This window comes from Diorhabda sublineata, chromosome X (genome assembly GCF_026230105.1).
Source record: "Diorhabda sublineata isolate icDioSubl1.1 chromosome X, icDioSubl1.1, whole genome shotgun sequence".
Lineage (NCBI taxonomy): Eukaryota > Metazoa > Arthropoda > Insecta > Coleoptera > Chrysomelidae > Diorhabda > Diorhabda sublineata.
In genome coordinates, this window is record NC_079485.1 from 11,684,349 (window position 1) to 11,709,021 (window position 24,673).

The 24,673-nt window shown below is 32.0% G+C and overlaps 1 protein-coding gene across 1 annotated transcript in view; it reads right to left on the bottom strand.

The window, feature by feature from the left end:
* Positions 1-2,724: 2,724 nt before the first annotated feature.
* The window catches only part of LOC130450888 (E3 ubiquitin-protein ligase RNF220-like), a 164,999-nt gene continuing 143,050 nt past the window's right edge, over positions 2,725-24,673 (bottom strand). Inside the window, exons 4-9 of the mRNA XM_056789590.1 lie at positions 23,187-23,401; positions 19,443-19,589; positions 12,780-13,049; positions 11,128-11,337; positions 9,548-9,622; positions 2,725-5,684 (exon numbers count right to left, since the gene is read on the bottom strand). Coding sequence (XP_056645568.1) covers positions 5,613-5,684; positions 9,548-9,622; positions 11,128-11,337; positions 12,780-13,049; positions 19,443-19,589; positions 23,187-23,401 — 989 coding nt within the window. The 3' untranslated portion in view covers positions 2,725-5,612. The remainder of the gene's footprint in view (positions 5,685-9,547; positions 9,623-11,127; positions 11,338-12,779; positions 13,050-19,442; positions 19,590-23,186; positions 23,402-24,673) is intronic.

Sequence of the window (24,673 nt, forward strand, 5' to 3'; positions counted from 1 at the left end):
AGATTGATTGCCATAAGTACATTTATTTTTGAAATTTGAAAATATTTACAAACAATGTACATAGTATATATTACAATACTTCAATAAATACATTAAACTTTAAATAAATATTTATATTACAATAATAAATAAGTTTGAATATTAAAATATTAACATTAAATAACAATTAGATGGTTTACAAATAAAACATATAAACAGTAGAATTTAAGAAATATGATTATATCAATATGGGTCTATCACATGATTCACATAGCTCAAAGATAAATTTAACATTTTGTCTCATTACATTTGGACTGAGAAAGATATCCAAAAGAATGCGGATCATAAAGTAAAATAGAAAAATAAAAATCGGTGAAGTGATTAGTCAAAGAAGATGATATTAAAAAAAATCTGCAGTTGCAGAGGACGCTCAAGAATAATCGTATTTTCAGGACATCAAAATTCGAATGGACTGATAATCTTTTAAGAAAATGAAGCTGTTGGTGTTAAACAGGCAACAGTTGCTGCAACGACAAGGCTCAGATCCTTTAAAAGATGATATTATGATCATCAAAAATAGTTATGTAGATTTTGATACCCACATAATGTTAAATAAAATCACTATCTCTTAGAACAGTGGTCGCCAAACTTTTGAGTTAGTGAGCCATCCTAGCATTTATAGACCTTGTAGTGAGCTACCTAGGAATATTGGGCCAAAGAATGTAAACATTTATTTCTAGTATTAATCAAAATATATAGGAAGTGAAAAAAGTTTAAATGTTCATTTCAATGAGAAGAGTGGAACTCTTTTTGGCCATTAAGTTTTTCTTGAAGTTTGGAAGGTATGTTTTAGCCCCATTTTGATGCAGCTGTCTAAATGTTCATCAGTCAGTTTGTTGCTATATTTGATTTTTATGAAGTTCATACTTGAAAAAAAAATGCTTCACACAATTAGATACTTTTCTTTGGGGACTAGAGGTCAGACATTTTCAGTGGTACAGAAGGATTTTAGATATTGGTCATTCTACAAATCAACAACTTCTATTTCAACGGCAATCTGATCTCCACCAAAATGTTTTACAACACAAGCTGAAAAATCTTCTACAAAGGGAGAGTTGACGAACTGCCACAATTAATATGCTTTAAAAATCTTGGAATCGTTGATCAAATTGTTGCCTTATGTCTAAAAGAATATCCACGTATCCTTAATTATTGCTGAGGTATTGTGGAGGATTTTTTTGTTAATGATTTGCTTCAGACCAGGAAAATGCTCAAAGTGGGTTATATTCTTTTCTCACAGCTTTTTTGAAAATAATGTTACATCTGAAATCATTCCACCGATGTTCTTATCTTTGCCTTGATGCTGCGAATTTAAACCATTCAACTTTTCAGTTATATCAGTAAGAAAAGAAAAATCTTGTAGCCATGTGGGATCTTTCAGTTCGGTGAGATACTCACCCAGATATTTCAAGAATTTCACCAGTGCAGGTAGCAACTCTTTGAAACGTTGCAGTACTCTGCCTTTACTAAGCCAACGAACTTCTGTATGAAGCAACAGATCACCATACTGGCATTATAACTCTTCAATTAGTTCTCTGAATAGTCGTCTTTGAAGTGCATGTGCTCTTATATTATTTGTTTTCATGACATTATTCTTACTTAAGAACTTTCCACACAGTGACTGCTGGTGTATGATGCAATGGTAAGACAAAAATTTTGGTATGCCACTGTCTTTACGACACAAGGCAATACATCCTTTCTCCACGCCTACCATTGCAGGAGCTCCATCCGTAGCTAGGGCCACCAACTTCTTCACAGAAATGTTTTCTCTACTTTTGTTTCAAAATTTTCAAATACCATTCTTACCATAGTAGCAAAAATACCATTCTTACAAAAATAGCCAACTGAGCTGTATCAACTATATCAGTTGATTCGTCAAGTTATAAGGAAAAATAACTACAACGATCAAAATCAGTTTTAAGCTGTGAAACTAAATCAGAACTCATAGTTTCAACTTTTCGCGTCATTGAATTAGCAGAAAGCTGAACAGATTTAGTAGCAGACATGATCTCAGCTTTGTTTTTGAAGTTATCAAATAATGTACCGCACGGTTTCCTATGTTGAGCGATGACCTTGGAAACCCGGAATGACGCCTTGTTCTTGTCTAGCGCCTCAAAAAAGTTGACTGTTCTGCATTTAGCTGAGATTTTAACTGTATCACCTTCTCTCTTCTCAGAGCTGAATTCAGTGGATAATCTTTTTCAATTCCACTGTGAATTGTCATAAAATGACGCTCAATAAAGTTCTTAAATAAAAAGCTTACTTTTTGTTCTGTAGCAGTTTTAATATATATCAAAAAAACGCTTTCTCTATTGTAACCATAATTTTTTTCAGAATCAAGCTCTCTAAACCATTCAGACTTCTTGATCCTTTTTGTATTCGATTAAAGTGATTTGCAAATTTATAATATTTTATTTCAGTTAGGGTGGTAACATCAAGGGTAAAAATAACGTTTTTTTTTTCTATAAAATATAAAATCTTATTTTCGTCATAACTCCGTAATTTTATGTATCACAAAGTTTTATAAAGTCTCATTTGAATAGTTTTTGGAAGTTCTTTAAAAAAGACCCGATATATTTTTTTGTAAAATTGACCGTTTTCCACTCATTCAATTTTTCCAACTCTTCGGTTCACTAAATAAGTTTCACCTTTAATAATCATAACTTGGTTTGTATTGTATTCTTGTTTTCTTTTTATTTTTTTTAAACCTACATTTAAACTCCTTATAGTTGTTTTTGAGTTATTTGTGAAAAATTGATTACAAATATGTTTTTTTTTGTAACAAAAATTCAAAATTTCAATCACGAATAAGTCAAAAAGTAATTACTAATAGACTAATTTGTGTTTCGATGCTTTTTTCTATCGATTTCTACGGTTAGTTTCAATAAAAAAATTAGCTCATATCGGCATAGGGTAGACTTTTCTTTTTAAGGTATTTACTATCTACTGTTAAAATTTCAAGCAAATCGATGTATCCTGATGGAAACCTGAGGTAAAAACCGTTGTTCACTGGACTATTAGTAACAAATCCAAAAAATAGTTCTGATTTATTATAGTTAAAATACGCAGAACATGCAGTTTTAAAAACTTTGATTTGTGCATTCTTCAAGTCTTTTCACAGCTTGGGTATACTTTCAGTACTTTGATACATTATATCACCATTTTTATCTCATAAAATTTAACTACTAAGAGGTTTCAAATCATTAAAATTATTACTAATGAGTTGAAGAAAAACATTCATGAGGTATACTGATTTTCATCTATTTCATTTTCAACAACTTATTTATTCTTAGATCTCAATGAGTTGGTAGTAGATGAAATAAACAAATTAATGCCTAGTGTTAACGTATGTGGTGCTTTTCAGAGAATATGATTAAATACCAAAATAAGTTTAGTTATTGTTAAAATGCGCACACTCAGAGTATTATCAATAGAAAAACACAAGAACTTTCATTTTATCGCATAAATTTCTTTGTAATTTGTAACGAAATAATTTTGCCAATCAGTAATTTTACGAGAAAAACTTATCTCTAAATGGGGTCAGTTTTTGTTTTTCCCAAAAGGGATTTCGAGTAAAAAAAAGTCGTTCAGATGTTATGTTTTCATTTATTTTTTGTAACAGTAGTTTTAACAATGCAACAGGACAAATACTTTCATCCATTTCATTTTTTGTTATCTATTAACTGTTTGCCAAAATTTTCGACCCACCCTGTATGGTGTTGTATTCAAATCTTCTTGTTGAAGTTCCATCTTGATTTTCTTCTTCTTTAAAATGGTAAATTTTACAGTTTGCAGCTTCTCCCCTCTCCAAGCTAATTCATAAGAAGCTATATGAAAGATTCTTTTTTGTAATCCCTCTGGGTTGTCTATATTTAACAATTTTGCCATTTTTACTATATATACTTTCTTGTTAAATGCTACAGAACTTACTTTTCGTTTCTCTGCAATAACTTGTAAATCTTTCCGTTCAATATTTCTTGCATCACGAGCTTCTTTAAAAAGGCAAAAGGATCAAATTTAATATTGTATTTATTGAAATATTTTTCTTAAATCATCTTCGCAATGGAATTCCAAATTGTTTTAACTACATATTCTTTATAATCTTCTCCATTCCTCTTTTTCATATTATAGGCTCAATCCTTTAATATATCTGCTACTTTTTGTAACGGAATTATTTTCGACAGTTCGCAATTTCGTACTTGATAAAACTCCATAAATTGTCTCTATATTGACTTTTTAGTATTTTTTGTGGATTGCGGGATTGCTTTTTCTATATTATTTGTAATTTGTCGAGTTGAAGCTTCCCCAAAACGACTCATGTTGTAATGTTTCAGTATCAATTATCAACAATACTTAAATAACTGACAGGGCAGACATTGAAGTGACTAGATGTAGACGATTAAGAGGAACAAGCGTTTCATTAGTGATAGAAAACACCTTTTTCATCGCTGTCAAAATGACAAAACAGTCATATCATACTTAAATGACACATTTTATATAGGAGTTAATTTATCCCAGGAAAAAGTAACAAATTGAATAGAAATCTAATAAAGTAGAGAAAATACAAAATAGAAGTGAAGAATGAATCAAAGGTATAATGTGGTGAGGAGTCAAAGCTATTCACTTATTACCAAACTTTTTCACAACTGAAGCGTAATCCTCGAATGATTGTAATCTTTGAAGGACGATTCGTTTTAGAACGTAGTAGGTGACTACATATATTAAAATTTACAAATTTTTGATATGTAAGTTCACTAGGAATCACTTTCTCAACACAAGGATAAGTATTTTCTAATGATTAATTGTGTAATAAATTTATTTCAATTATGGAATTACGTTTTGTTTATACATTTGTAATATTTATTGCATTCATAGTCCCGAATTAATAAGAAATGCATTCAACTTAAAATATGTTTCTGAAATTCAATTACAACAGATGATATTTTGAGCAAATGGAAGGCAACTAGGAAGTTTTGTTATGCATATTGAACACTAAAGTATCGCAAAGTAATTAAGCATTCTTCTATTCATCTAAGCCCTTTAGATATAAATTAATAAAATTTTCATAGAATTCATTAATCACATTACTTTAATAAATGTACTATACAACTTAAGAACGGTTAGGTTTATTAAACAATGATTTTCTCAGTTTGGAAGTACATATTTTGATACCTACACTAAGTTAATCAGTAGTACTAGTGCTTTATAGGTAAATATGAGTAGAGTGCGCTGAAATTCCAATTTTTTTGGTATACTATACAAAAGTATTCGTTTTGAAAACAGAAATTGAATTAAATTTGATTTTGTCAAATTTCAGGTGCACTGGGATTTGTTTAATGATTCAGTGCAATAACATTTTAACTTCATGGTGTCTTTCTTTCTGCCAACATCAAATATTTTATTCAGAATATACTTTATATCAGAATATATCACACTATTGCTAAACTCCAGTTCGAGGAGCGGAACTCGAGGGAGCCGATAATGGCTACTCGGCTTCGATCATGCGGTGATATGCATTCATCGAGCCGACTCTGGGAATTGGAGTTTAATATGGATAAATTTTAATTCATATTTTACATAAATATTCGTCGGAGATCGGTGGGAGATGTTATCATACTACACTGCGGACAAACTTTCTTGATACCCTGCAAAATAAATATGTAATTTAACACATTACATTAGTGACTATCAATTATGAAGTTTTATTATTATGTTATGGAAGGTTAGTAAGATTCTATATTCGAGAAACGATCTAAACATTTACCATTGTCTAAGAAACTAGCTTGGTACATCATTGGTAGATATAAACATACATTGAAGCTCCAGTGACGGAGGGATCACTGATATGTTTGATAAATGATGAATAAATGTTAAAATAATGGTTGAAGGAATTTTATCAAAATGATTTAGCTTGTTTTAATTGATAAGGAACTCTCTATATATAATCAATAACGACTGTTTCAATAATTACACCCATCAGAAAATCTAATTCCAAAATTCGATTTTCCTTTTTTAGAACGTAATTTGTAACGTTTTTCCATGTTAAAGGGGTAAATTTGAATGATACATTATGGCGCGCTGCGGAATTCTTTGCCTGGATCCAAAAAAGTTCTGTACAGTTAAGCTTGTAATAAATCTGTGGTGGAGGTGAAACGAACAGTAAAAACAAAGTTATTTATTAATATTTCTAATCCTCGATATTTGGGTGCTACCGTTCAAGATACTACTGTTAGTATATTCTGAATACGAGTAAACAATTTCTCATAGTTTCTTCTAATATCTCAATCATAGGAGGTAAATCCTCAATTTAAGTTCCGTTTCTATTTTTACCAGCAGTAGCGCTGCGATCGCAGTTCGGAACATGTGCGCCAGTTACTCATTTTCAGATCGCTGCTGCCTACTTGTTTTTATAGTACTTCTTTGATGTGAGTCTTAATTGAAAATGCCGCTGCTCGTGAAATCAGATCTGTAATTCGTTTCCTAAAAAAAACGTAAGTTTACAATCAGTGCTCCTGCTATGGATTTTACGCATATCAGATGATCAATAATTCATGAAATTAATACTGAAAAACTGAAATTCCGAAACTTTGCTCACTCCTACAAGAATTTGACTGGGACGTGCTTGATCATCCTCTGTATAGCTTGGACCTCGCTCAAAGCGACTTTTATTTCTTCTTATACCTAAAATCTTTCTTTGATGGTCAACACTTTAGCGATGATGACGAGCTAGTTACAGTTTGGTGACCCATGGTTCATACATGGTATTCGAACCGTCATAACAAACATAAGTGGCTGATCCACAATTCAACAAATATTCCATCGAACTGATGATCTTGCTGAATTACATATTTTTAGTTTTAAATTACATTTACTTTTTCTATAAAATACCAATCAATAATCAATATTGTACACTGTAATTTTAATTGTTAATAATGTCTTTTTGCTGTTCTAATTAAGTATCTTTTTAAAAAGTGCCTATTGCGGCATTTACTTTTAATTAGCTGAATGAACATGTTACTACATGATAGATAACATTGGCGACAAGCTTATATGAAGAAGGCATAAAAAATATTTTCATCAAAATCTTGTTCTTCGAGGTTTCTGCAATGATCGTCAGTTTCAATGGAATATTGTTTTTGTTATTTATCAAATAAAAATAATTATATTATTTGACAATTTGTAATTATAAAAATTGAGGAAAATTATTTTGTAGCGATTGATTGAATTTAAGCCACCCTGTATATATCGGCATATTTTGTAGATATTTAGCATATTATGTAGTTATGTGTGGTATATGTGGCCCATTCGCATCGCCCGGTGAGATACCACCGCATCGGATCTAGTCGAAGCGAATTGGCCCTAAGGGTTCCAAGTTTTGTCGCTGTGCCGATGCGCTCGGTTCCCAGGGTGGGAAAAAGAGGGAAAAAAAAGCATGGTGACATATTCTAGATCAAAATATTCCGGAGTTAAAGTAGCATCCCGTTCGGATCTCCTAATGGAGGCTGATCTGGAGGATCGTTCAGACAAAAAATGTTTAAGGTAGATTTCTGCAATATACCAGGTCTTAATACAAGTCTAAACGCTGTACACCAACATCTGCAGTCAACGAAACCTCATATTCTGGCTCTAGTAGAAACAAAGGTGCCCTCAACAACATCCAAGGCTCATCTTGTATATCCGGGATACGACACACCCGATTCAGGCATAACTTTGGATTCGTCGTTTTCGTTAGCAATTATCTCTACAGGCAATTATCCTCAAATCCTGCCGATAAAATCGATTACCTGCAAGCAAACCACTTAAATGTTCATCACGTCAGCTGGTTGAAATTTGCCAACAGAAATGATGGTGAGGGGAGGGAAACTGAAGATTTTGTTAAGAGTTCCCATTCGAGATGGCGACTTTGCTAGCATCTTAGACCTATTTCTAACAACAGACCCTGATTTGTACAACGCGATCGTTCATGTACAATCAGATGGATAAAATCAGATCATACACTAATTACAGCAACGTGCGGACTAGAAATTCAAACTTAGGATCCACCAAGACCAAGTAAAGTTTGGCATTATAAATCAGGCAAATGGAAGCATCGGAAAGATTTCCTTTTTATGTTTTCTTGGAATGATGTTTACTTTAACTTCAGTGACCCTTCAGTATGTGCAAACAAGATTTCGGAAGTAATTTTTGCAGGTATGGATGCTTATATCCCTAATTTTTTCAAGGGTTCCGTAGACAACAATCCATGGCTTGATAAAAACGGCATTAGAGTAGTCAACAACAAAAATTCTGCTCACAACAAATGGTGCTCAAATCCTAGTACCGAAAATCGTATAAACTTTGCTGCTTCGAAAAATACCTGCAAGCAGACCATAGATGCTTATAATGAACGATATAATGAGAGAGTGAGAAACAAACTTCTCAATTGCCTATATAGATAAGGGACTTTCTGGTTTGTGACAAAAACGGTCAGCCAAGGCTTTTGTAAGTCAAAAAAAAGATAGGTGACGCAAAAGAGAAGGCGGATTTGTTGGTTCACATGTTTGCTTCAAATTCAACTATTGTTTCGCGGGGAAAACTACCACCCATCCTGTCTGCATCCTGTCTTGGTACATTGAAGCCAGAAATAGAATTTCCACACTGAGATGTTGTAAATCTTCTCAAAGGCATGAACACCAATAAAGCTACTAGCCCAGTTGGAATACCGCCCACCGTATTGAAGAAATGGCAGTTGAACTAACCGCTATGCAAACAGTTTTCTTTATCATATAAGATAGAGGTTTTATCCTCACAAATTGGATATTTGCTCGGGTTCAACCCATACCAAAACAGGAAAAAAGACGGTTCCCAACAACTACCGTCCGATTGCTTTAGTCCCAACTATTGCCAAGGTCATGGAGAAAGTCGTTAACCAGCTAATCTTGGGATATCTTGAGTTTGCTAACATGATCAGCTGTCGAACATAATCTCAGCTGCAGCAGTATTTGCAAGATCTATTTGACAGGTAGACGTGGCTCATGAACACAGAGTTCGCTTGCAGAATCTCAGGACTTGTATTTATCGGGACCCCTTCCTCAAAAACTGCAAGCCTGTGGAATCAGCTACCAAGACAGTTCAAGATCAATATTTACAGGTATCTCTACATGGTAGGCACCACTCGAACTACTCGAGTGTAATAGTATTTACCTTCTTGTGCTTGTTTTATATATATATATATATATATATATATATATATATATATATATATATATATATACATACTAGGAGTATATATATATATATTCCGTTTATAAATAATGGAGTTGTATACCGATGTCAAGCAAGCTAAAAACTCAACATGTATTTTTTGAGCATTTTGTCGAGGTATGTCAGATTTTGTGGTATCTGTTTGAAAAACCTGAGACTAATATTTCATTTTTAAGCAAAAAAATTGTATCTAGAGATTATTAATAAAATTACTATTAGAAAAATTCTAATTATACTACAAATATGAGACCGGTGCTCAACTAACCAAGGTATGGAGCCAACATTCTTCACAGTGTACATGCCAGCAGACTGTTGATATAACAGGATTCTTGAAATTTTCCTGCAAACATAGAAAGTCCAATGTAGAATTCAGTTTTCGTTTGAAATTTATAATTTAAATTATTTATTAGCTTTCTAATAGATATTTCGTCTTATTGTCTCTTACATGTAAACTCAGATAAAAGACATTAAAAATTTATTATATGGAGGTCCATATCAAGAATATGAAGAACACATGAAGGTATATGATTTTAAACAATCTTCTTGAATTCAAGATCAGTACACTTTTGCATGTAACTGAATGATCCTTCCAAGTACTTTGTCTAGTCAGCACCAGACTAGAATACGTTTTTACAGACGTCAACTACTCCTTCGAGCGATAATATTGGTTACCAAGTCAGAGCTCTAAGGTAGTGTATAACTAACTGGGATTTTTTTGGGTCCAAATACTGGCTTGTTTCCTATGATGTGTGTAACCATGTATTGTCCTAATGCAGAATCAATTTCGATTCTTCTTATTCTCACTTTGCATTTTGTGACGTAGAATAGTGTAGTTAGTGTACGTTAGTGCCTGAGTTCCAAACAAATTAATTTCAATAAGAAATATAAAATAACAATGCTTATGTTATAACAGGTTTAGATAATTAGATGAATGTTTATTATAGAATGAAACTAAATTGTTTCATAATTACTAATTATAAGCCGAAAACATTCTAATTTAAAATAATTCAACCTCAAAATATATGGAGTGAATTGATTTATATTTAGCGAAGCTTAGAGGTAATCTGGCATAAACAAGTGTTTTCAACATAAAAAGTTTGTGTTGGTTGAAATATATAAAAACTACTTTTTGTAAACAGAAATTAAATCGGAATCAACCATCATCTCTCAGACACTATTATATATTAAAAGCAACTCTTAAAACTTTATCTTAGACGGCAGTATGATCTTTTCGGTGTTTTTGAAGAAATATGTTACCATTTAATTTTTAATATTTTTAAAAGAAAAAATTTCTGCTTTTTCTTCTCCACAGAAATTATTTTTTGAACAAGCTTTTTAAATTGACTTATGTATGAGTTCTAGTTATTGCCCCAACGATTCGCCTCAGACATCTTGTTAAATTCGACATATTGCATTTCTGGAATTTTTCTATTTATACCCACTCCTAGAAGTTGATTCATCCGATCCTCAAATGGATAAGATACAATGTCGGAGTATTCTCGTAATGTAAGAAACTTTCGACCCCTAAAAAACATATACGGAGCATTTTTAGTTTCGTTGATACCTTTCAAGGCTTTTCCCTAAACATCATTTGAGGAAACAACTAACAGAAATCCAGCAACCGCAAATTCCCATTGTAAGATTTGTCCAAGTTGTTAGCCTGAAGGACTTCGACAAGATCATTATTAAACCTCTAAATTATTATCATTATTATTATAATATTTAAGTTAAATATGATATTTATCAACATTCATTCAAAGTTTCGTATTTTTTGAATTATCCTAACATCTCAACATATTGTATTGTTTTAAGAACTAATTTGCTAGCAAAAACTTCAAATCTTACCAAGCAAATCAAACATTTGTAGCCTTCACCGTCTGTGCTACTGGAAAGTTCTCCCTCGGACTCTAATTGTTTGATTCTACTTCTCAGCTTATTGATAATTTGTGCCCTATTACTGGGTTCAGCATCTGACGTAGTCACGTTACTATCACATTGCTGAGCATCACTTTCCACTTTTATTTCCACATCACCACTAGAATTCACAGTCGCCACCTGAAAATTGAAGGCGAGAGTATGAAACGAGCTATTTGATTCATTTATTATTTATTACTATATTTTTATAGTTTGTTACCCACACAACAAACAACGAGAAGTAAGATGAACTAATTATTTTTGGATCAGTTAGAAATGCATTATTCTGTACTATTTTAAATTTTTTAAGTATCTTTGTCTTCGCTTAACATCTTTACCTAATTAATAGTAGTTCGTTTGGAAACAGTGATAAGTAATTGATTTATATTTATAGTATAATCTTATTTTACACTCACATCCTCGCTTGTACAAATTTCTCGTCAAAGTTTATTCCTGCGATGGTTTATCCTGAAAGAATCTACCAGAGAGATCATTTCTGCTCCTGAAATTCCTTCTTGTAAGTTTATTTTTATGTTTGATAAAGATTCTAAGCCAGTTAAAGGTTATTTCACTCATTTTCTGGACTTTCGTCTCCCTTGAATCCTTTATGACATGGCAAAATTTTTTTTAGAATAATTTTAATCCATCTAGTGTTTTCTAATCAAAATTCTATAACTTTCATTAGTTTTTTTTTGAAAATGGTCCAATCGAGGACCGAAACGTTGAACGGATTCGACTATTAAAACGTTCTTAGCTAATCAGAAGTGGAAACAGATATTATTTATAAATATATTAGACTAAATTAAATGTATATATATATATATATATATATATATATATATATATATATATATTATCTCGAATAAATGTTTTAGGTCAGTTTTAATAAATATCAACCCCATCGAGATATTGAAAAATTTGCATTTTACTTATATGAAACTTTTGCTTTTCCCTCGTATAACTAACAGTGTCTGGTAATATTCATGTCTGTTCGGTTACTGATCATCAGGAGATATTGAGCTCTGCTGTAGCCGTAACCAAATTTATTGCTCTTGCGTTACTTTTTATATTTCACCGCACCAGTTTCGTCAAATTGTCACCACAAAACATGCTGGTGATTTACATTAGAATTTTGATTTTTTATATAAAACACCTTTCGCTGCAATTTTCAGCCTCGTCATAAATTGAAGTTATCTCATGAAAAAGTTATTTGTACTCTTTTTTGAAAAATGTGAACCATTTGTCTTAACTCCTAATAGTTAAAACTGGGTGAACAATTCTTTGTTCAGAAACAAAGGAAATCAACCCAATTGCGCCTCTCATTATTTTAGATTCTAGGGGTATCTGAATATAAAATTGATTTAATTTCTCGATTTGTCATATTCACTGTGAGGAAACTAAATATTAAGTTTTCAAATATTTTGGATCAATTGTTTTAATATTTATTACTGATTGCGGAGAATAAAAAAAATCAAAATATTTTGAGATGCAGAATTTTGATACAATTGAAAATTTGAACTTTAAATTAAATGTGTGAGGTTATAACATGTGAATAGTATTTAATGTTTATAAAAGCTTTTTACCTGTGACTGCACAACGTCTTTATCTTTGTTCTCCTTCAACACTACGTCATTTTCTGTGTATTGCGATGGACCAAATATACTTTCTTCTGGTTCGTTCCCGTCAACAATAACGTCGTCACCTTCATTATCTACATTTGTTCTACCCGTGCTTGTTGGTATCATTATACCACCAACCAATGAGTTTGTTCTTCTTCTCTGGGACTCCTGCCATTCTTCTAATTCGAAGTCGCTTTCTACATCTACTGTTTCATCCTCTTCATTCATAGCATTCTAAAAGTAAAATACAGGTGATAGTATATATATATATATATATATATATATATATATATATATATATATATATATATATATCAATGCGATATCATGAATATAAGAGCTTGGAAATAATAAATTGAACAGGAAAACACCAAGTTTCCAAGATTTAATTTGAAAGTTTGTGGGGGAAATAAATAAATGATAGTTGATTGTTAAATGCGCTTTTAAGAATCTGAAGGCTATTTTGCTCTATTCGGATCTCGTTTACTTGAAATATGCCTATGGCGTTGCTGAATGAGTTACTTTCACGTAATAGTTGTAGCTCCGAATTTACCTCTAGAAATATGGATCTCACTAGGTATTTCACATTATTATTTCGTTTTTACAAGTTTCTTTCTCGTCTTCTGTAATTTCAAATGATTTTCAAGTTTTATTTGTTTATCTCATATACATATTTATAAAACAAATTTATTTGTCTTTCAACAGTGGATGTTGTCCGTATTAATTTCCGAACATTCAGATAATAGTTTCCGAAAAACCCTATATCCCTATAGCTACTGATTTTGGGTGAAAAAAGGGGTGAGGTCGATACATTCAAAGGCAGCAGTAGACAATATTAGAACACCAAAATTTCTACTAGCTTGTAGTACGACTGCAGACCTTTATGCGAAAAAATTCAGTCTCTTTGAAATTTCCATAGCATTACCAATGACGTTTAAAAAATGTTGTACGATAAAGTGTGGTTGTCCACCATAAGAAAAAATAGAGTATCTTCAAAACTAAATAAGCATCGACGAAGTTACTAGATACAGTAAAAAGCACTATGAAAACGACTTCATTTAATGGAGTATAATGTTTAAGTAAAAAAGTTCAGGGGGAACAATACCATATTCGAACAATTTTTTTAATTTTGCGACAAAATGTATGGACCTGACATGCTGAGGAACTCATGTCAAACAATCAAAATACTTGGAATATCACAATATTCACTGCAAACAGACGTTAAAGGTATAACAAAATTTAATTGTAATTTTATCATTAATCAATCACGTGTTTTGACATCCAAAACTTAATACCACCTGATATAATAAAATTTTAAAACAATTAACGGAATGGAAAATTCCAGGTTACATACTCTCATTTATATCTAGTCATATATAAAAAGCAGATTCTCTCAAATAGAAGTTAATGAGAAATATTTTCAGGGTGTTTATCTATGAACACGGAATACTTAAGGATCAATGATAATCAGGTCGCTTTTTGTTTTAAAACAAATATAGAGCGAAGCTAAGTTAGCGGCGAAAAGGATGTACTTATGTGAATGTGAATTAAGTATTAATATTTTAACAAAGAATCATTACTTAACGAAGCCATGGGTGACTACAAAATTTATCACGTAGAATATTCTAGGATGATTGAATCACTCTCAAAGTTATTAAAAACTAATTAATCTTTACCTCGAATAATACTGGGATCGATAAGAACTTCAACTGTCTGTCTACGTTTCAAATTTCATCTTCTTTGTTTGAGTGTTTTTTGCTTTTATTCCTCCCTGTTAATTAGAAGTTGTTACATTTGTGTGGCTCTTTCTAGTATTACTTCGACATTTTTTAATTTGACTGTGTATTTATTCCGCAGTTTTTAGTACCGTATTGTCGTGCACACATGATATTTCGTCGACTTCATGTTTAAAACGAAAATTTTAATATTTTTGCATAATATCGAGTAATTCCAATCTATTTGTTTCCATTACACAATATATGATAGAGGTACAAATGATTAATATGTGATAGAAAAAATTACAAAAATATTTTTTTAGCACGCACATATAAAATGAACTATAAATTAATATTCTTTTGATTAATACCAAGAAGTGCAGCTGCCATTCGTTCCGAACTCTTTCATCATTCGGTTCATAATGTTTGAAATAACCAAGCTACCAATTGGTATCACATTTCTATGGGTGTATAAATCTGCGATCTATTACTGCTTTGGTTAGAGTATTTTGTAGTCAAGTTTTCATATAAAAACGTAAAACGAATTATAATTTTCGAAAACCGAAAAAATTTTTTTTTTACAATAATTAAATGAATACAATTAATCTCAAAAGCGAACTAACTGATATTCATTGAATGAACTATACATATATTCAAGAGCGATACATATATTCATTACCAAGTTGTTTACAATAATTCGTATTTATAATAAAATAATTGCTGATGAAGTGTTTACGATATTTAATACTATTGCGTTTTATAAAAAAATGTCCTAGAATTTTCTTCATGTAACTAACGGAAGCGATATCTAACTAGTTAGTCAGCGTACGTTTTCGTCAATATTTTAAGTGAATAAGCTTTTTCAAACAATAAGTAGATACAACAATATATATAAGACAATACATGTTTGCGTAGGGTGTTCAGAAAATGGTGCCGAATTTCGCTATCTAAAACCTCGAAAACTTAATTTTTTCAAATGGCAACCCCCATTTTTCTCTTTACCATTGGATTCTACGCTTTAAATTAAGGGGACTTCGTTAGTAAATTGATATATCTCAAATTAACGGTTTTTGTACAAAAACTAAAATTTTCATGGTTTTTAATTGTCACCTGTTGATAGCGAACAACGAATAACAAAAGTTAACGTATCCAAAATTAAAATACTTTAGTCAATTAAAAAATATTTGAAAACACTACAAAAAGAGGAGAAGAACGAAACTAGAAATTAAACTAAAGTAAATGTTCGAAATGTTTGCCCCCAACTTCAAAACATTTATGGATTCTTCTTAAAAGCCGTGCTCAGGGGCGTTTCGAATTTCTTGCGGTGAAAGAATTCAAAATTTATTCCGAACTCTTTCCTGCCAGTCTTCTTTTGTATGTAAGCGGCGAAGCATACAAGATATCTTTTATACGACCCAAACAAAAATCTAATGGGGTGATATCCGGTGAACGGGGAGGCCATTGATGCAGTCCATCGTGTGCTATCGTTCGGTCTTCAAAATGAGTCTTTAACATGTTATTTACAAGCGCATTACCGTGTGGTGGGGCTCCGTCGTACTGATACCACAGCTGATTCCAATTCAGATTTAGTGGGTGTAAATAATTTTTTAATATTTCTAGATATCTGTTACCTGAAATAAACAAACATTTGAAGTAAAATTCAACCTCAATTTTAAATATTAAGATTACCATTCAAATTTTCGCCATAAAAAATGTACCACCAGCATATTGTCATTTTTTATCGCAGCAAAAACATTGAAATTCCAGTACTCTTGAAACATGTGAGGATTAGTATCATTCCAATAAAAGGAGTTACGCCAGTTAAATATTCCATTCTTCTGAATTTTACACTCATCTATCCAAATTAAGTTTTCTAAACAATTTTTCGTCTTATCGAGTTTTAATTAATATAAATTCACACAAACAATTTTCCTTTGATCGTCACCTGGCTTTAAATTTTGTACCAACGAGGTTGAATACGAATGGATCTTGAGTTTTTTAAGAATCCTGTGAATACTTATCTCTGATATTCCCAAATCTCTTTCTGCATCGGTTAATGAATTTTCAGGATACGCTCTGAAGTATCCCAAGACTGTAATTTCATTGGCTTCATTGTCTACGACAGGATTCAGTTTGCTGCACGGTGCAACAAACTGACCGTGGGTTTCACAATTATGAATGAGCCGCCTAAGTGTATCAGGGGTAGGTCGTGGTTAATCGGGATATCGCAAACGGAAAGTATTGCAGGCTCGTTTATTAGCCCTATCACATTTCCCGTATATTACCAGCAAATTAAAATAATATTCATTAATCCTAAATGGGACATGATGAACACTTTTGCAACGCTTAAACGTCAATTTGTTTTCATTGTTTGTTTGTTTGTTGATACGTTAGCTTTTTTTGTCGCTCCAGACAACCAACAATTAAAAACCATGAAAATTTCAGTTTTTTCAAGTTTCTACAAAAAACGTTAATTTGAGATATATGAAATTACTAACGAAGTCCCCTCAATTTAAGGCATAGAATTTTTTTAGTGGAGGGCTGCATGTGTCCAAAAATTTCAAAAATGTGAAATAATTAAAAAATGGTGGACTTTAGGCAAACGATAGCCTTCCGTTTAAAATAACGGAGTTTGGGTCCACTTTCGGTATAACCCGAAACGAGCATTTCGGAAAACCCATGCAAGCAAATTTTTAGAGCAATAGTCTCAGTACTTTCCCATATAAATATCGATTCAGCTCGTCGTGATGGACCCTGTATATAGTTTTAATAATCGTGTAAGAACAAACAGTGACTCGTTCATTTTGAATCAATTTGAATCAATACTAGTATAAATATTACATACATCTACTATTTCCATAAATCGCAAACTTTTTGATTTTGAACATTTTGATTTTGAATCGCTTCCATCTAAGTATATCTCTCCGACCTATTAAAGACTTGTTTCTTACAATATTTTCCCCAGTAATGAGTGGAGAAAATAATATTCTCTTGCTTGTAACTAGTATTTTCTTTTATTTTGTAGTAGAAGTAGAAATATCTTTTCAGAGATGCTATAAGCGTAAAATGTAGTTCAAATACTGAGAAATACATTTTATATTCTTGCTTAGGATATACGTCTTGTAAAGTCAGTTTAGAGCTCATCAAGTTTACAAAAATTATATGAAAGGAAATGGTTTGATGTCAGTATTACAGTCCTACTCAGTTCTATCATTATGTTATTTTTGTTTTTTTGATAACTACCTTTTACTGACTATAGTAATAATTTGTTTGGCTAAGTTTTGAGAATGAATACTATGCGAATCCATTAACGTAATGCATTTAATCATTATAAATATCAACGATTTGCAAGGATAGATGCTGGATATAAATAAATCTTAACATTATTTCATTCCATAATCTACCTTGATATATGGAAGTTAAACCTGGGTAATGAATAAAAAGATACAGAATGGAACAACTGAGGAAAATAGCAGGGACTAACAGAAAGTGACAGAAGTAAAAAGATAGAACTTTGCTAGAAAAATAAACGAAGTAGTGAAAGATCGGAACGAATGGAAAAATGGATGAAAGGAGAGTGAAAACTAAAAATCCAATACTCTGATGCTTGAAAGGGTATAAAGACTTCTAGGAAAGAGGAAGACTAACATTTCATTGCTTAATAATAATGAATCCCATTATAAAAAACCCATTTAATACAATTTCACTTGAGTAAGAACATAAGTATCTTCATAATATTCAAACATATTTCAACAAGATCTGAAAAAAGCAATCTAACGCGTTCACCTTATTTATGCAAGACAATTTCTTTCCCCCTAATCAAAACAACTGCAAACATAATGAGGCGAACGTCAGAATTATTGAGTATTTGACGAGGAGATTCCTTTCCTTTCAATATCGTGATTTACAAAATGATAAAACAGTATTTACAAAGGCTTTTGAAAATGTTCATTTAGACAACCAAATCACTGACTATGGTGATATCAATATCTAAAACTGAACTCATCACAACACAAAAAGACAGACAGGCTAACAGCTGAATGCTAAAGACAAACTCATCGAACAAGTAATATAGTTTAAGTATCTGGGTTCCAAGAACAGATCTATAAAGCCACTAGAATAGCAACATGCTTTCACAATTCAATTAAAAGGAACAAGCACAGCCGAATTGAAACAAAAACCAAAATTTATAGGAGAGACACGTCAAATGCAGGAAACGAAACAAAACAAGTAGAAGAACATGTATGATGGATTATGTGAACAAATAAATACTAAATAGAAAAATCGATTAAATTTCTTGCATTTCTATGCAGCTTTGAGATATATTTTGAACAAAGAAGATAAGTTTGATATCTACATTTTCTGAATTAGTTGCATGCGCTACAATAAAATAACATTTAAAATTCTTGCTAGAAGTTTAAATTTCAACTCAAATTTAAATCCAAATCAGAATATAATGTTAATGTTAATTAAATGACTGTTAAGTTGTATTTTGAACTTTCCAATCATTCCAATATATTTTTAGTAATAGTAAGTATAATTCATTGTACTAATTCGACTATACTGTGTTTATGAGTCCGTAATCATGTGTAAATTTGCCCATAACAACGCCTATTGGATATATCAATAATTAAAGGTTGTATTTGCTATACTTCAATATAAGCATCACTCTTGAGTTTTGTAAAAGAAAGTGGTGGCTAATTGCCAGTATTTGATATCTATTTGAAACGGCAAATAAAAGTATTGATTTTGAATTAACTTTCTGAAGGCAACTAAAACAATATTTAATCCTTTTTTATTGGCGGCAAGTAGTAGTAGTAGTAGTATTTAATGTAAACAGAAAACTTGAGTTATCAACTGTTGTAAGGAAATAGTAACCAGTAATTTGTACTAGCATTAACGCTTCATTTACCTTCACACAACGTTCTACATGTAGGTTTATCTCTTCTTGGGTTCTTTGTGGATGACCAGTACAAATTGGACATAAGTCATCAGTTTTACGTTTACGAATTTTCATTCTTAGACGCCCCTGCCTGTTAGCTCTAATTCTTTGAAAAGTCTGAAACAAGAATAATTAGTTGATTTCATAGTTTCAAAAGAAATAATTTGTTATCTTGAATTAGCTTCATAATAGCTTCAAATAATACATATGTTTTAAATACAATTAGTTATGTATTATTTGATATTTTTTACTTCGTTTTCATTGATATGTTGATGTCATATTTTATCAGAACAAAAGGTATTCTCATGACTCATTTCGCATCACACACATTCTCTTTCCATGATATACACTAGAAGTATAATGCTTGATGATACTTTAATCGATTAAATTGAAACTAGTGTACTCAGGCTTTAACACAAATGTAAAAAATCGCACACTCCTCCGAACATGAACGAAAAACGACTGTCAAGCGGACTTACTATTCGTCAGTTTTGGCAACTCTGCGAGAACGAGTTCGTAAAAAAACGGCCCGAGTTTTGGAAGAACTGCTCGTGGATTTTGCACCTGCCCATAACGCGCTAACTGTGAAGCAGTTTTTCGCCACTCCAGTGCTCGAACACCCACCGTACTCACCAGATTTGGCACCCTGCGACTTTTTTTTGTGATTCCGAAGATAAAATCTGCTTTGAAAGCGACCCGATTTGAGTCAATGCAAGCGGTAAATCCAAAAACGTCAGAGCTCCTAACCAAAGAAAACTTCCAGCACTGCTTCGATCTATGGAAAAAACGTATGGAAAGGTGTAAGGCGAGGGGAGGGGAGTATATTGAAGGGGAGCATTCGAATGTAGAATAATTTTTATATTAAAACCCTTTTTCGTAACTAGTCTCGTTATTTAATAGCCAGACCTCGTAGCTGTTCTATGAATAAATGTACAATCTTATTGACAATAATGTACTGTTTAATTATAATTTAGGTTCCATACAATAAAAAGATGGAATTTTTCACTATTCTATTAAGACTGTGTATGAAGATCATGTGCAGATATATATGTATATTCCTGACACTTTATTACACTGAAATTACCTATTTGTAATGAATATCTTCAAGGCTGAAGTGGTGTTACTTATGATTATGAAGTACATAGGAACTTAGTATAATATCTTCAAAACGATAATACAAGAATAAAGAAAATGAATCTATTTACTTACATGAATTTTATTCATACTACACCGATACCTTTATAGAACAAGTGTAATGTACGAGGGTTGATGAAAAGTTTTCGACATGAAGATGTCAGCATTTATCAATATACTGGGAATATACTTGTGCATTCCTTAATAAAATTTCAGCTATTTTGGACGCTTAGTTTCTGTTTAAAAATCGTGAGAGTGGGTCGTACTGAAGAGTTTTCGAAAATGAAAAAGAGTGAGCATCGAGCTATAATTAAATATAGGTTTTTAAAAGGCACATGTAAGAGGAATTACGACACTGTGTACGGATATTTATAACCGTAAAATTTTTGGTAGCTGATGGCTCTATCAGCTGGATTAACGACGAACATTCGGAATAATTTACCAAATGGCACTGGACGACTGAGAAAATATGCATGCGTGAGCAATCCGCGAGTTGGATACCACTTTTGGTAACCAGAAGGGCATTCGAATCCACATTTCTCAGGCATTGTTGTCATAGTTTAAGCAAAATGAGTCGCATTTTTTTATATCGACCGTTTTTTGGAATAAACATAGAATTGTGTTCATGTACTATCTTTAAAAACGTGGAAAATAGCAGGAGACTATTACGCATCATTGCAGTTGCAAAAAAGTGAACGCATTTGAAGGAAAAGAAAGTAATTTTCCATCAGAACAACGCACCTTCTCACACTTCGGTACTCGCCATAGCCAAAATTCACGAATTGCACTTTGAATTGGTTGACCACACACCGCATTTACCAGATTTAGTCCCTATTATCAGGACTTTATCGCATACGTAAACGAAGATAAAGACGGTAACTAGTATATTTGGAAAGATTTAAAAGGTTAGAGCATCGCTGGAAAGAATGTATAAACTTCAGAGGAGACTGTGTCGATAAATAAAAATGATTATGGGGAAAAATGTCTTGTTCTAAGGTCGAAAATTTTTCAAACAACCCTCGTATATGGAGTTGAAGTTGTTATTGTAAGTTTATTGCAAGTATCAAGTGAAAGTTCATATTTGTATTTTATTCGTACAATGAATCGAATCAATGTAAACTTAGCTGATAAACACCTCTCATTGTAGTTGTTGATGGGAGATTTCAATTTAATAAGAGCAGAACAACGGATGTGAGCGAACGGAAAGAGTTGAGAGAAGCAGAAATAAAATACAGAAAATTCACACGGGTTCTCGTAGCAACAATAGTAAGAGCATACACTCCACTGTACATACATACATATGTACATATTTTAATTAATCTACAAATTCGTTTTCCAAACAAAATCCCTAATCTTTGTCGTTGATATTTTAAGAAAGGAATAAATTTCCTCTGTAAGAGGAAGGACGAAAACTACTTTGAATGAATACTGTCAAATTATAATATCTTTGGATTTGTAAAATATTGAATGATTAACTTTCTTTCTCAAATACCAAATTGAATTATGCCCTCCTTTATAGTCATATTTAACTTGACTTTTTCGAAGGTGCGTTTTTTCCACCGCCTTCTTTCATATTATTTTCTTTGAGGGGTTGAAAACGAAGCAGGTTCATATTTTTCTATTTTTTTCTCCTTGGAAATGTGGACTACAAAACTCCTTTTTATGCAACAGACACATGTTGGTAAACCTTGAATAAAAAAATTTTTGATTTTTTGTACGATTACAAAATCTTTAACACCAAAATATAAAAAATGTATACAAACATTGTTCACATCTTTCCGTTAATCATTTTTATTCTGGTAAACTACGGTATGCTGAAGTGTAGAAGAATAATGATTATGTTTTTATGTTTGTTTTTCGTAAAATTCAATGGCTGTTCCCTTCATGGATTTGGAGTGTAATATATAGGGGCGTCAGTAATCGCTAGATCCAATTTACCATCGTTGGGATTTATTTACATGCTAACTAAATACATTATCACTTTTAACTAACATACACTACTGGAGTTTAGTTTACTATAACACACCGTTCAGAATATGAGTACCAAAAACCAACCCTTTCGATGCCTCGCTAACCAAAATATATATGTTTACTGACCGTACACATATTTACATTATGACACGTAATAACCTTGGAAACTATGATGTTTATAATTATATAAATACATTTCACATTGCAGTTTTTTATGAGCTTTGCATAAACTAATAACTTATAACAATAATTATGTACGAGGTTAACTACTCAATACATGCGTAAAGTATACTTTTAAACGATAATGAAATCTATTCAAATAGAGCACTGAAACTAATAATTCATTAAATGGGCAATTGAAAACACCAAAACTCTTAATTAACTAAATCAAATCTTAAAAATTGAATAAAAGAGAATGAACTAAATTTTAGAAACGTGATAACTAAAGAAATCTTAAAATTACGTTTTGTGTCTCACTGAGCTCTATACGACTTAGCGCGGATTAAATTATCAATTTTCTAGCTGGTTTGGTCGACAAATATCTATCTTCAAATGTCTAAACATGAATCACAATAATATATTTGTATTTTTAAATCGATTCGTTCATACCTCAAATCGGCCTTCCGGACCACTGTCTCCAGGTAGAGCTGGTATTCTTGTTTGTTCTGGTCTATTTCTTTTCCTCGACGCGACCACTCCTGATCCACTTAATTTGTAAAGCCGCTCCAATTCATGCATGAAATGAGTTTCTAAATTTCCTAGCGAAATTGTCAATCCGCATAATGGACAACTAGGAGAATCTCGCTTCTTCCTTTTGACAAAATCTAGAAAAAATATCAAGATTGTAATGAGCATTATAATTAATATTCATTTTTTCCCATTTAGGGGCTACATTTATAAGCGGTGAATATTCAACTATATTCTATTATCGTTATTCATCAACATTATTTCCAATAGATTCTGCTCTTTCTCAAAGTATACAGGTAATTATTGAGATATTTACGCGATAATATTTATACCTTCTGCAGGTATTCTTAAGAAGGTAGTTACACGTTGTTGTGCCTCACTTTTACCGATAAGGCAGGTAGGTGTATTCAAATGTCCACCAAATCATTATTACTATTATTAGTTTCAGAGGTGTATTTACTAACCATCCAAAGTGAAACACAAATGGTGTTAAGCTCTTTATAAATTTATAATTTTACCGACATATGTTTTTCTATTAAAGCTCATCTTACCGAGTCTACCATATAGATTCTTAGAAATTGTCGGTACTATTTCTAACCTCTCCGCCTGCCACAAGTGTATCATTAAATCGATACAATAATAGCACAAGACTAATTGAATGGTTTGAAAATTTTCAATTCATGTGTTAAGACAAGCAATAATAAGTTTGAGCCCGTTCCGAGTAGTCAGGCGGTCCCTATAGCCATTTTGTGAGATCGTATTTGGAGTAAATTATGTATCTCAAACCATTAACTTTGTCTGAAGCTGGAAAAAAGTTCGACGAAGCTTACAACATGTCGAAATCTGTCTATATGAGCGATTTATAAGTGGAAATTGTTTAGTTAAAGACTAGGAACGGTTGGGACATAATTCGACCTCAAAAACAGATGAAATTTTGCGAAAAGTTTACAAACTTGTGATAAAATATTTACCGTATGTTTTGAGCTCACCTTGTATGTCTTATAACTTTTCCAATAATAAAATTTGTCTCTATACTGTTCATATAATCAATAAAAATATTTGTTTAAAAAATAAGATTGATCCATTTATTCTCATTAAGTCATCTCAAATTTTCAATTTGTTGTAAGGTCTCGATGACGGCTTACTCATTTTCGCAAGGGTGTCAAGCTGGTCGCTGAAAATCTGATGAGGTATTGATGATTTAAACGTGTCTGAACCAGCTGAACCAATTACATTTTACAAATCCTTCACCAGCAACCGTTTATCCCTGCGCCCTGAGTTCGTTCATACAAGCCATCTTTAGCCCTGCGGTTCCCCAACAACTTATCCGCGAGATTACCGTATCAACGTAAGCTTGCACTAGGGTTTAGAAAGTACAGGGTGACTACATATGCGGGCAGTCACCAAAT